Below are 12,378 nucleotides of genomic sequence, written 5' to 3'. Positions count from 1 at the left end.
TTGTTGGGATACATGTCAATCCTTTGGATATCCGTGTAAAAGATTATGACTTTCTTAGGCACACATCTATTGGAAATATAAATTGTAAGTAGACTCTCGAAGTCTTTTAAGAGGTTGTGCATATGGAGTCATTTACAAAATATTAATACAAAACTTCATAGTGCATATGGAGTTGTTAATACAAAACCTTCATAGTTATCTTCACACAAAAAAAGTGATCCAAGGCAAGATTTTCACACATATCTTTTAATTAGGCATATTTTGAAAAGGTCAAGTGTAGTATTAAAATCTCTAGTTTATCGACACAAAAATCTCTAGTTTTTATCGTCATAAAAATCACAAGACCATCATTCACACCTTAAAAGATAGCCTTTTGGAAGTCAAGGTCCAACCTAATTCAACAATGGGCTTGAATATTTATCACTCTATACAAGGGATGGACAATGTTCTTACTTCACTTTACCATATGGCTATGGTACATGCATATCTAATTTCTCCTAAATTTCATTGTTTGCTTTAACTTGGGATCCATTTTTATTATTTTCTCATTCATAAATAGAACATGTAAATATCTTGTGGTGGAAGCTAATAGAAGATAGCCACAAAATCATAATTCATAACTTAGTGTGTCATTCTCATTTCATTCCTCTTAAAATTTACACTGTTACCCTACTTAGATGAATGAAAAACATGGTCACAATGGATTTGGTCAGTGAAGGGTTGCATGCCATATTTGATGATGAGAGGTGAAAGAGCATGGGATTGTTTATATATTCTAACATCTTAGAATTTTAGATAAAAGGTGCTTATAATCATCTGGAACAGTGCATCCTTGATTGATTTTAATTAGGGTTGGTGCAATCATGAGAGATGGAACCAGGTCAAGATGAATCTGCAAATAAAAACTCATGCGTTCAAGGTCAAGTATCAATCAAACAGGGGATACTTTCTCACAGACAGTATATAGCAATCATTTATGAGTATCAATCATATATACATTAAAATTCATGTGTTCAAGGTCGAGAATCAATGAACCAGGGCATACTTTCTCACAGACAGTATACTAATGACTATCAATCATATGCATTAAACTTAGTTATGGTAGACAAACATACTTATTGTGATTCTTCATATCCAATTGAGAAAACAGAGTATTATTCTTTTTTACCCAGATGATCTTTTTGTGGTCAGGCTTCATTTTGTACCTCAAAATGAATCTTTTTTTTTACAATCTCACATTTTTGGAGACAAAATGATTCTTGTTTTTGAGTACAAAATGATTCTGGGTGAAGTGGAACCTAGAGCATAGGCTTGTGCTTGGAAGCCACTTTAGTCAGTAAGCCCTCTTCCAGCTCTTTTGATAAGCGCTGCCTTACGAGGGTTGAGCTTAATTTTTCACCACCTCCTTCCACCAGATCGACTACCTCAACCTGAAAAAACACAAATTAGTTTTTAAAAGTTGATTTGAATATCTTGCTTGAAACTTGCTGCATTGCTACAGCCTACATCCTCAATAGGCAGCAGGACAACAAATAGGCTAAGTTTCTATGAAGTTGAGGGCAGGTTCAGCACTTGCAATGAAGTTTCTTATTTGTCTAGCTGATTGAGGGAATTAGCTCTCAACATGTTAAATCAATGAATAATTCAGCTCCAAACCTAAGATAAAATATAAAAACATATGTCACACACCCCCAGACGCGCATGCACGTGCACACACACAGCCCTACATGGTCTTCTTCGTCGTGAAATGAACTAGCGGAGCTCTTACCTCTATAAGTAGATATGCACATGTGCATCTGGGGTTTTTACAGCATGCTATTTAGCAGAAACATACATGTTGTAACAGTTCATTGGCATAGCTTGCCATGCTAGATATCCAACTGCAACACAAACTGATCGACAACATTTTTACCTTTAACTGTGTTAGTCCTCTTTCAGCTCTTTTCCTGTTCACTGCCAAGCCTCCAGCAACAGTCTCCTTACTGTGTAAGCACAATTGACTAGCCTTAATCTTAGACATATCAATGTACAGGTTACTGTTTCTCTATCAATAAACCTTAAATATTGTGCCTGAGTTATCCAACTTTCAAGATAAATCATTCTTTACCAGAAAACCTGCTGATTCTCACTAGATAAACTTAGATCTTACTAATTTAAGATGCCATTACAAGGAAGCACCTGACAACAATGGCTTCCAACTCTTCATCCACAATAGATGGGCCATATGGATCTGAGATAGGTTGTATCTGCACTTCTAGCTCTGGTTTTACTGACTGCCATTACCAAAAAGTTCAATTCTCTCTCTCTCCCTCTCTCTCTCACACACACACTAGTCATGAAACCTTTAAGGAACGCCGTCTTTTAACTTTGAAGCATACCTTGAGGAAATCTTCCACAGCTTTTTTCCTTGTCTCAAATGGCTCTATCAAATGAGCAAGCTGCCAAATCAATACATTGGAAACTGCATTAACCTTGCAATTTATAATGAAGATGTAACAGATCGCTTGCAATAGGGTCCCGAAAAGATACTTGGCTTCTTGCAACATACTATTCAAATCCCAGTTAAGTACATGGAAATACCTAGCTCAAACGGACAATCAAAATGAGAAGCGAAATTTGCAGGGTATATCAAAAGCTCAAATCAAAAGTAATTTTTGGCTATCCCTGTGGGTCCCTTTCACGCTGACACCCAGCCCCCCCCTTCTCCTGCTTTCCTTTCAAGGAGGAGGCAGCAGTGGGCAGCCGCTCGGAGCAGAAGGGTACACTGAAAGGGGCGAAAAAAACAGAATACTGAAAATCTTGCCCAAAGTGGGGGTCCAGTTTTTTGTTGGATGGGGATGGGGGTGAGGAGGATAGCTGGAGGTAGGCGGGTGAGTATTAGGGGTGGGTGACACAATGAAGCAGGGGAAGGAAGTGGGAGGAGAAGGCGGCAGGCATTGACAAGAGGATGGTCCTTTTGCCGGTCTCTAAAAGCATCTCCCTTTCCCTTGGTGAGCCTGCCCAAAAGCAATGTGAAAGCTCACCCTAAGGCGGTTTTGTTGGGTCAGGGGAGTGATGGAACCTGCAAGGTGAACACACACTCGAACAGAGTGCCCCATGAAGCTGGAAAATGTACTCACGATAATGATACTAAGTGAAAGTTCAAGGTACTATACACCTAGGGATAAGTGTCCCAACACACCAAGGGTGCGTTCACACGGGAAAAAACCCAAGCCAGCACTTCGTAAAAAGTGCCCGTGTAAGTGTCTGTTCACACCAAAACTTCCGGGAACAAATCCCCCTTAAGTGAATGATGTGAACATGTACAGGGTGTAGCAGACTACCTTGGAAGAGGCAGTTAGTTTAAAGCTTTGCGAAAATCCTCTCTCGAAAAAGAGGCTTCATAAAGCCGTCTTACCACATTGGCACTCAAGAAGCTGCTATATGTATCTTTGTTGAGATAGCATAATGCCCCCCTCAATGGGTATGAACTGTATGCCCAAATAATAATGCGATAAACCCAGATCTATGACCTCAAAATCATGCTGCAATTCAGCTTTGAAAGGTGAAATTTTGTCCTCATTAGGACCAGTCACGACCATGTTGTCCACATAAAGAATAAGGATCAACACTTTGTCCTTGTCGTGGCAGACAAAGTGTACTTTCAGTTGGATTGTTACAAACATAGTTGTCACGGTACGAAAATACGATACCGTACGGTACGATACCGTACGGGAATATTCGGTACGATATGCAATTTTGGGATACGGTACGATAAAATACGGTTTTTATTTTTTACACTTACAAGCTATGGAGCTTCAAGCTTGAATGTGAGGGAAGGTTGGGAGGGAAGGAGTCTACAGTGCTTGAGAAACCAGTACATGGATATGTGTCTCTCCCGGTTGGATCTCCTGATTGTCTCCAAAAAAGAACCTGGATGGGTAATGCAATACCAAAGGTCTCCCAGTGTAGCGTTTATGACTAAGGGACCGTCCTTGCACAAATACGAGGAGTGCATCTAGGGTGATAAGTTTAGGGACTCCTCTCTAGATCAAAATGGCCATGTCCAAATGTTCTCCCTTGTGCATAACTTGAGAATCTAATTGTCTAGCCCTAAGCCTACCTATACCAGGGATCCCCAAGTGATGTAGCAAGATTCTCTCATCCTACCAATCAAGTGTACACTACCAGTCTACCTCACCAGATTTTTTAGGTCTCTCCACAACCCCATATGGAATACTGAGTGGACACGAAAGTTGCGAAGTATTGCGAGCATTTGGGATCTTCGTAAAGCAGGGTTTCTATTTTTTTTTAGCATTTGGAATTTTTTTTTCAAGAGAAAAAAATCTTTTTGGGAAAAAAAAAAACACTAACTCGTACCGTACGATATCGTACGAATTCGTACGGTATCGTACCGTACGACTCGTACGTACGAATAGGTTCGTATGTGTACGAGAAACAACTATGGTTACAAAACCCTTTTGCAATCAAGTACGCATGTATCTTCTGGTACCAAGCACGTGGCGCCTGCTTAAGGCCATAAAGTGCTTTATGTAACCGGCATACTTTATGTTCTGCACCTTTCTGAACAAAGCCACGAGGATGTCTAACATACACCTCCTCCTACAAGTCGCCATTCAGAAAGGTGGTTTTAACATCCAACTGATGTATATTCCAACCCTTGAAGCCATAGCAATGACAGTATGAATGGTAGTCATACGTGATGTGGGCACAAAAGTTTCCTCATAATCAATGCCCTCTTGCTGGGCATAACCTATGGCGACCAAGCGGGCCTTATGGGGATCCACAAAGTCATCAGGCTTACGCTTTAATTTGAAAACCCACTTCGTGCCTATAGGACTCTTGCTTCCGGGCAAGTCACATAACTCCCAAGTATGATTCTTTTCAATAGAATTTACCTATGGCTACTACCCAATTGTCATCATCCAATGCATTAACATGAGAAATGGGCTCCTCATTACATGCGGTAGCAACAAGGGCATGATCAATGAGCCAAGCTAATGCATGGCGAGAAGCAGAACGAGTGCGACTTGGCATAAACTGAGACTGTTTGCTCTCACACAAAGTCTCGAGCAGCTTGAAGCACGATTTTTTGTGATTACTTCACCCAATGCATCTCCCAAGGCATCCTGGTCAACATGTGGCACACCAAGGTCACAGGCTGATTTTGCTGAAAAACAGCAGGTATTGAGGGCTGATTATGAGCCAAAATGGGTTCTAAATCATTGGCACCTGCACCAAATAACTGAAGCAAAGAATCAAACACATCTACGAACCCAATAGTCGGCTGTTAATTTGTAGAATTGGATTCCCGATTATAGTCTACTTCTCTCACCTGCTGTCAGTCAAGTTGATCATCCGTTCCTCAAAGCAGCTCCCACGGGACTTTCTTTTTTCCGATACTGCTAACCGCTCAAGAGTTCAATCACTTACCACCTCACCACAATGCCACCAACCTCCCGCAAGATATGTTCCACGGGCTATGATTGCCAGATTTACCATATTCCATCGATGTAGAGTCTTCCCAGCAACTGCCCGCTTATCACTGGAGTGAGGCAACCTCGAAATCGGTGTTCCAGGTCCGCACGCGTCACGAGTGTGCCCATACTAGCACCTGGACTGTCCTCACGGTGATGGGAATGCTCAAAACAAAGAACTCGCACAGGTGGTCACACCTAGGTACTAAAACAAGCAGCAATGGAGTTGTAGATGAATTTCTCATACAGGCACAAACATGCGCTACGGACACCTGGAACAATCCTAAATCAGCACGATCAGCCCCCAGAATGGCTTGACCAGCTCAAAACAAGTTGTCCAGCAGCATGGGCAGCACACACAGGCCGAACAGCAGCAAAACCAGCTGCATGTTAATGATGTGGCGCCCACCTGCATAGGCCACCCAAGTGAAGTAAAGTAGCCGGAAAACCAATGCGGATGGGTGTAGCACTGTGCCCTTCTGATGAGGATCACAGCTATGTGCTCGGTTTTGCAAAAGGTTGAGTGTAGCCTCCTCTGGAGAGCTTGTGTGCAAGAAGGTGACTATTTGCTTGCAGGAGGGTGTGAAATGAGTCGTGCATGAGTTTTTAGTTGTCCGCACAAACCATTTGCCACATGGGTGGTCACCCCTCACTTATGGGCTGCCCAACCCACACATTGTGGCCACGAGGGTGCCCAAACAAGGTGCCCACCAAATTGTCCACTCAATTTTTAAGGAGTGTGAACCTGCCAAGGTTATAAACATTACAAAGCATTTTAATAATACAAGAGTTTTGAGTGTACTTCCACCAGTTCACAAGCCACAAAACACATCAGAATACAGGGCATTCGCATGGTTCACCGAAGGGCGTCCCAAGCCTATGAAATCGACATCCATAGCAAGCAAACACAAGAAAACAGTTCACGTGAAAACAATTTCAAACATGCCATAAAAATTTTCCCCCTCCACACAGAATGCCTCAGATTGGTCACAACCCCTGTTTGGCATAGGGATGAGGCATATGGATAAGCTTTGCAATCTCATGCTCAAACTCACCAGCACTTGGCTTACTCCATAGCCCTCAGAGAATGCCCCATCACCAACACCTAGTGTTACCGCTTCATCAATTCAGCAGGTGGCACACCACAGTCATAGTTGGTGGCATCGTTGCACTAGTTCTCACAAGTGAAAGTGCCACATAGTTCTTCCATGCCTTTACTTGAAGTCCTATTCACCACCCCGGCTCCCCATTATAGACTAGCAAATGATGCTCCGCACCTGCTCCCAGCAGTGGTGGCCAATGCCTTCACCATCAATTCCTGGACTATTCATCCAACTCAAAATCCGATGATGAGAACATCCAGATTGCAAACTCCAATGTCCGAAAAGGAGCCCTTCCACATACCCGTCCCCTTCCTACCAGTTGCACTGGTACCCCTGTTTCCAGCCATCACAGGATCCAACTGTCAATGCCAAGATGAGCTATACCTTTGAGCTTCAACTAGCCTCAAGCACTTCACACAGTGACAATTTTTCCCATACAGTTTACTCATGTACCAGTTTTCCAAAGCACTACCGACCCAGTGGAGTTTTCTTCCTTAGTCAACCTCATCCTGCCTCAGCTACAACATTGGTAGTTCGATGCTTTTCAGCACCATCCAGTGCAGCTTGATCGGAACAGTTCAGAGATACAGTCTTGAGAGGATCCCCGCCAGCAGATTCAGCTTCGTCTAGGCTAAACCTGATTCAGGTCTCCTGCCAGCTTTGCAGCTAACATCATCACTGTCTATTCCTCTTCTCCGAGCTTACCAAATGGGGAAAAGTGTGACGACATGCATGGGAACGTACCATATTGTTGAGGTCTCTTCCTCTTTGTTGCACCATTGCTTCGAACAAGGAGGCATAGTCTATGGCTGGAGCCTGTTCTGGATACCCATAAGGACCATATTGCTAGTATGGGTCTTGTTGCTCATGACTCATAGCTTTCCTGTTCCTGTGTTTCTGTTTCTCCAGGTAGAGTCACCGAGTATTGTTGTACTGGTGCGGTTCTTGGAGGAACGTAATACCGGACGTGGATATCCATAATGCCCCTTGGACAACTCACATGCATTTAAATCCAGGCAATGTCCATGCCAGAAGACAATTCAAGTGCACAAATCATTTCCTAAGCAAGAGGCAACACGACATAAAATTCACAGAAAAGAATATATCAAGGAAATCTGCCCATCTTATGAAGCTTTGTATTCGACATATCATTGATCTTTTCCAAAACATTGAAAGACCCATAAGACTGGTTCAAAAGTTTCAAGCAAACTACCTCTTTGCCAAGGCGCTTTCCGAGTCTAGATTTCTTGAACTTGAGAAAAACCCAATCTCCTTGAGATCCATTTTCTTGCGATGTTTATCCACATCCTTTATCTCAAACAGAGCCTTTCCCATGGAAGAACACACCATATTGTAGGCCCAGGTTTGAGTGAGTAGGTACGATGGATGGAGATCCAGTGATGGCATTGTGGTGTGAGAGAGAGAGAGAGAGAGAGAGAGAGAGAAATGAAATGATATATTAACGTCTCTAAGAGGCCATAGTGGCCTATGAGACCAAAACTGAGAATACATCTGAAGTTGGTATCTCATCAAAGAGAACAACGAAATAAGACTAGAAAGTACAATAAACTAATTGTCCTACAGTTATAAGAACAGAACTGTAAGAGAGAGAGAGAGAGAGTAGCACAAGTACTCAACAAATTTGCACGACTCAATGATAATGATTAGATGTGATGATAGCTTCAAAGAATACAATGCTTTTATAGGCTTAGAGCCTTATCTTTTGACACAACACACACTGGGGCAATGACACGTCACACAGGGGAAGTACCTATGACATCACTGCTTATCCCATTCACACATAAAAGCGGCTATAAGCGGTTGTTCACACACACAAACACACTAAGCCATCTAAGGGATGTTTCACACACACATGAGGTTCTGAATACCCAACAAACCCCCCTTCAGAGCAAAGATGGTGAGACCCAACACGCAAAGCAAGTAGTTACCTTCTAACTTTATCACATGTTGCAAGGGAGCGATAACCATGTGCACCTCCCGTGCCATGCTAATCCTCCAATCAGCAAGTGAACGAAGCAAGTTGCAACAAAATCAGCTCTTCATCACCCCCCCTAGCTCCTAATAGGGATAAAAGATAACACAAAGCCCAAGATCTTGGCGGAGGGGCATCCCAACCCATCATGTAGGAGGTCCCAGTTTCCTCTCTCCAGATTCCGGTTCACAAGGATCTTGAGCAAGCCGTCTCTCTCTCTCTCTCTCTCTCTCTCCCCCCCCCAAAAAAAATAAAAATAAAAATAAAATAAAATCCTTGTCATGGATCCAGACATCCCCCCACCCGCCTTTCTTTTGTTGACATCCCCCTTTCTTCTTCCCCTTGCTCCCGCCCCAGTTTCTTCAAAACACCCACCACCCCCCCTCCCCCCCCGAAAAAAAACCCTGGCTCCGCCCCTCCCCCCCGCCTCTCCTCTTCGTGCCCGCCACGCCTCTTCATGCCCGCTGTGCCTGATCCTTCCCGGCGCTAGCAGTCTGTCTCTGTGCACTGCTTGATTCACTACTTCTCCAACCTCGTGTAGATAACAATTGCAACGGCTGCCCCCCCTCTGAAGTCCCTTGGCGGCCAGCCCCTTGTCATGGGGGAGCCAGTGGACTACAGCTTCTTCAAATGCCTCTCGGTGGACACGAGCGAGTTCTCGGAGGCGTTGGCTCCTCTCCGAATCTATGTGATTTTCCATCACCCTCGTATTGCCACCCCTAATAGTGCTATTGTGGTCTTCTCCTTTCCCTTCAGTGTCGCCCATGATGGCGTAGTCACTCTCACCATATTGGAGACAAGTGCCTCTTTGATATTGTCTCCCATTGATGGAACCTCGCTTACATGGAGCTAGAAGGGTCAGGGCACCAGAACATGGATGGAACCCTCGCCTCTTTGAGCCTAGAGGTGATCCTCTTTGTTTTTCTCCATGTTTCAGTGGGAGTGCCCTTACGCTGGCATACCGCTACCTTAATTGTGGTGGTTGGAGCCTGGATTATGCATACACAGTAGGGCGAAACTGGAGTGGGCCTTCATGGAAGGCAGGATCAAGGCTCACCTAGCTCAGCTCTGACCCCCAATAGACAACGAGTACTCTCCATCTAAACAAAACTCTCAAACCAATCTCAATGCCATTGGAGTAGAACACAAAATTGGTTGTAGAAACACATGATCTTGGTCCTACTATGTACAAGCGCATTGTAGGGAGTTTGCTTTACATGACTATCACCAAGCCAAATTTGAGCTATGTTGTTGGGTTGTTCGGACAGCTCCCCCGAAGGCCCAGGAGAGGAGAATCACTAGGATACGGGGTAGGGATAGACTTAGCCTCGACATCGATTCTTCCATCCCCCCAGAGTGCCTGGCCCTGAACACCCCCCCCCCCCCCCCCAACCCCCGCCGCACACAGTGGTTGGGAGTGTTCACCAAGCATGACATACCTTTGGCCGTCCATGGTGCTCATGAGAGCTCCGCCTTACTAAACTTCTCTATCGGACCTCATGGTAGACTTGAGAGAGCAAAGCTCCCTATGGAGGATTTCAGTGGATGCACCTTGCAGAGGGTGAGGGTGATTACTTTCCATGTGCATGAGTTGCACATAGACCCTCCACCGGCCAAGGTGGCAAGGGAGAGATTCTGGCGTTTGTCGATTTCGGAGGATCGGCCCCCCACACAACTCCATTGGGATCCAAGGGAGTGGACATGGCCCCGATACCCCCTTCTTTGCCTACACCGCATGCTTGCAGGATTCAGATGCCGGAGATTGAGGGCACTCCAACAACACTGGTAGTCTCAGGGCCAGCATCATTGTCTTTGGGATTGCCCGATCCCTAAATTTTAGGAGATATGCCCAAAGCATTCCTTGAGGTCATCTGACCAACATTCTCTTTCGTGACCACAACAGAAAACGTAATGTGGTCATAACATAGTGACTTTTTCATTTCATGGACATTCACAAATGTGTATCTACATTTATGGCCAGGCACACTGTCCTGCACCATTCTCAGTGGCCAAGTACACTGTCTTGGTCCACTATTCGTCAAGTCTTCAGTGCCCAATCTTCTGGGATTTCAGGGTCCCAAGGCTCAAGTAAACCATCAGTCGCACGAAGTTCCAATGGTCCACCTTCTCTCGTCATGCAATGTCGAAGCTTGATCCAAGAGATATCTGAGGGTAGAAATCAACAGCAACTAAAGAACAAAAAGAAAAAGGAAATATATGTATTTACTTAGGTAAATACAAGGAAAGCAACTGCAAAAGTTCACCACCTGGTGACATACCCCCCTCTTGAAAGAAGCAAGCGACCTCGATTGCATACCACACATGCTAACGGATGACATAGGACGATAACAAGATTCCCCATGTTATTGATGCCATCGCATGTATCACTTGCTAACGGATGACACAGGGAGATGATAGGAATTCCCCACTACCATTAGTGCCATCGCAAGTCGAGCCTTTCGATATACATGTTTCCGGATGCAACACAGGGCGATAGCACGTGTCCCCGCACTATTAGTGTCACAACACGTATAATCATTCATTGAAGTGTAACAGATACAACTTCAAAGCACTGAAAGTCCATTCATTCATTTATTGACAACAAATGTCAAAACTGTACATTGCCAAACATATGATACAAGTGTACAGGTCATTCAAAATTCAGGTTCAGACTCTCCTTTCAGCTTCACATCCAGAACATGAGTCTTGTCCCTATGTACAATTGTGATTTTCCTGTTGAAAGCATCCAACATTGCATGTTTCCTATGAGACCATGGAATTCCCAAGAGGACATCACATCCTTCCAAGGGCATGATATGAAACTCCTTTGTGTCCACATAACTCTGTATATGCATGGGAAGTTTGCCAAGTATAGGAGTGACAGGAACTGAATGCCCAGGGCATGCCAAATCAGCCTGTCCAACTGGTCCCATCTTTTCAGCACGAATTCCCAACTTGGCTGCCAATGCCGGTGAAATAAAGTTAGCTCGAGCACCAGGGTCTCTCAAAATCAGCGCTGTAGCATCTCTGATTTTACCCCATGCTCTGCACAATTCTGTCGCATCATCACATGGCTGGTCACCAACTATGTCAGGTACCAATCCTGCACTCGGCATTGTCTTCTTCTTGGTGGCCCTTCTCTATCCTCCGCATCTTTTGCTGGCTGTTGTGGACATTTTGCAGCCATATGCCCTTTCTGTTCACAGATGAAACATTTCCCAGCTTGCATCAATGCCTTTCTCTCTTCAAATGACTTGCCATACAGTGGCCTCTTCTGTCCTTTGCCTTGAGGTTCCTTCTTCACTGTGCTCTTGAAACCACCTGAACCTCCCTAAACCAGTGCATTAGCCATGTTTGCATTCTCAATTAGTTGAGTCATGTTGGAAACATTGGTCTTAATACAGTAATCCCTGATCTCTTTGGGCAAACCACAGCAGTACTTCTCTATTTGCTCTGACAATGGCACTGTCCTGTAAGAAGTTACTGGCAAGAGTGCATCCCAAAACTTCTTATTGTACTCTTCCAGATTTGCACAATTAGCTGCATCCAGTTTGTGCCATGCTGTCATCACATCCACTTCAAAAGTGTTTGTCAGCCATGCAAAAGAGAACTGCTGCTTGAATTGGACCCATGTAGCAGGTGCCTGTCCTTGCATCAACAGTGAGGTCCACCACTACAATGAGTTAGCTTTCAAGAAAGTAGCAGCCTTCCGCACCTTAGAAGACTCTGTGAAGTTGCCTCCAGTGAATGCTGCATCAAACTGCTGAATGAAAGTCGACGCTTTCAATTTGTCCTGCATCCCACT

General features: G+C 44.3%; 1 protein-coding gene across 3 annotated transcripts in view; it reads right to left on the bottom strand.

The window, feature by feature from the left end:
- Nucleotides 1–1,061: 1,061 nt before the first annotated feature.
- Nucleotides 1,062–12,378, bottom strand: part of LOC147621845 (phosphopantetheine adenylyltransferase 1-like) — a 65,731-nt gene continuing 54,414 nt past the window's right edge. For all 3 annotated transcript variants that reach the window (XM_086822865.1, XM_086822867.1, XM_086822866.1), the window contains 4 exons: nt 2,379–2,438; nt 2,179–2,273; nt 1,913–1,982; nt 1,062–1,430 (listed from right to left, as the gene is read on the bottom strand). In XM_086822865.1, coding sequence (XP_086678991.1) covers nt 1,299–1,430; nt 1,913–1,982; nt 2,179–2,273; nt 2,379–2,438 — 357 coding nt within the window. In that variant the 3' untranslated portion in view covers nt 1,062–1,298. The remainder of the gene's footprint in view (nt 1,431–1,912; nt 1,983–2,178; nt 2,274–2,378; nt 2,439–12,378) is intronic.

Source organism: Cibotium barometz, chromosome 29 (assembly GCF_041138505.1).
Source record: "Cibotium barometz isolate CiBa-2024 chromosome 29, ASM4113850v1, whole genome shotgun sequence".
Taxonomy (NCBI): Eukaryota; Viridiplantae; Streptophyta; class Polypodiopsida; order Cyatheales; family Cibotiaceae; genus Cibotium; species Cibotium barometz.
This window is presented reverse-complemented; position numbering and strand designations above follow the sequence as displayed.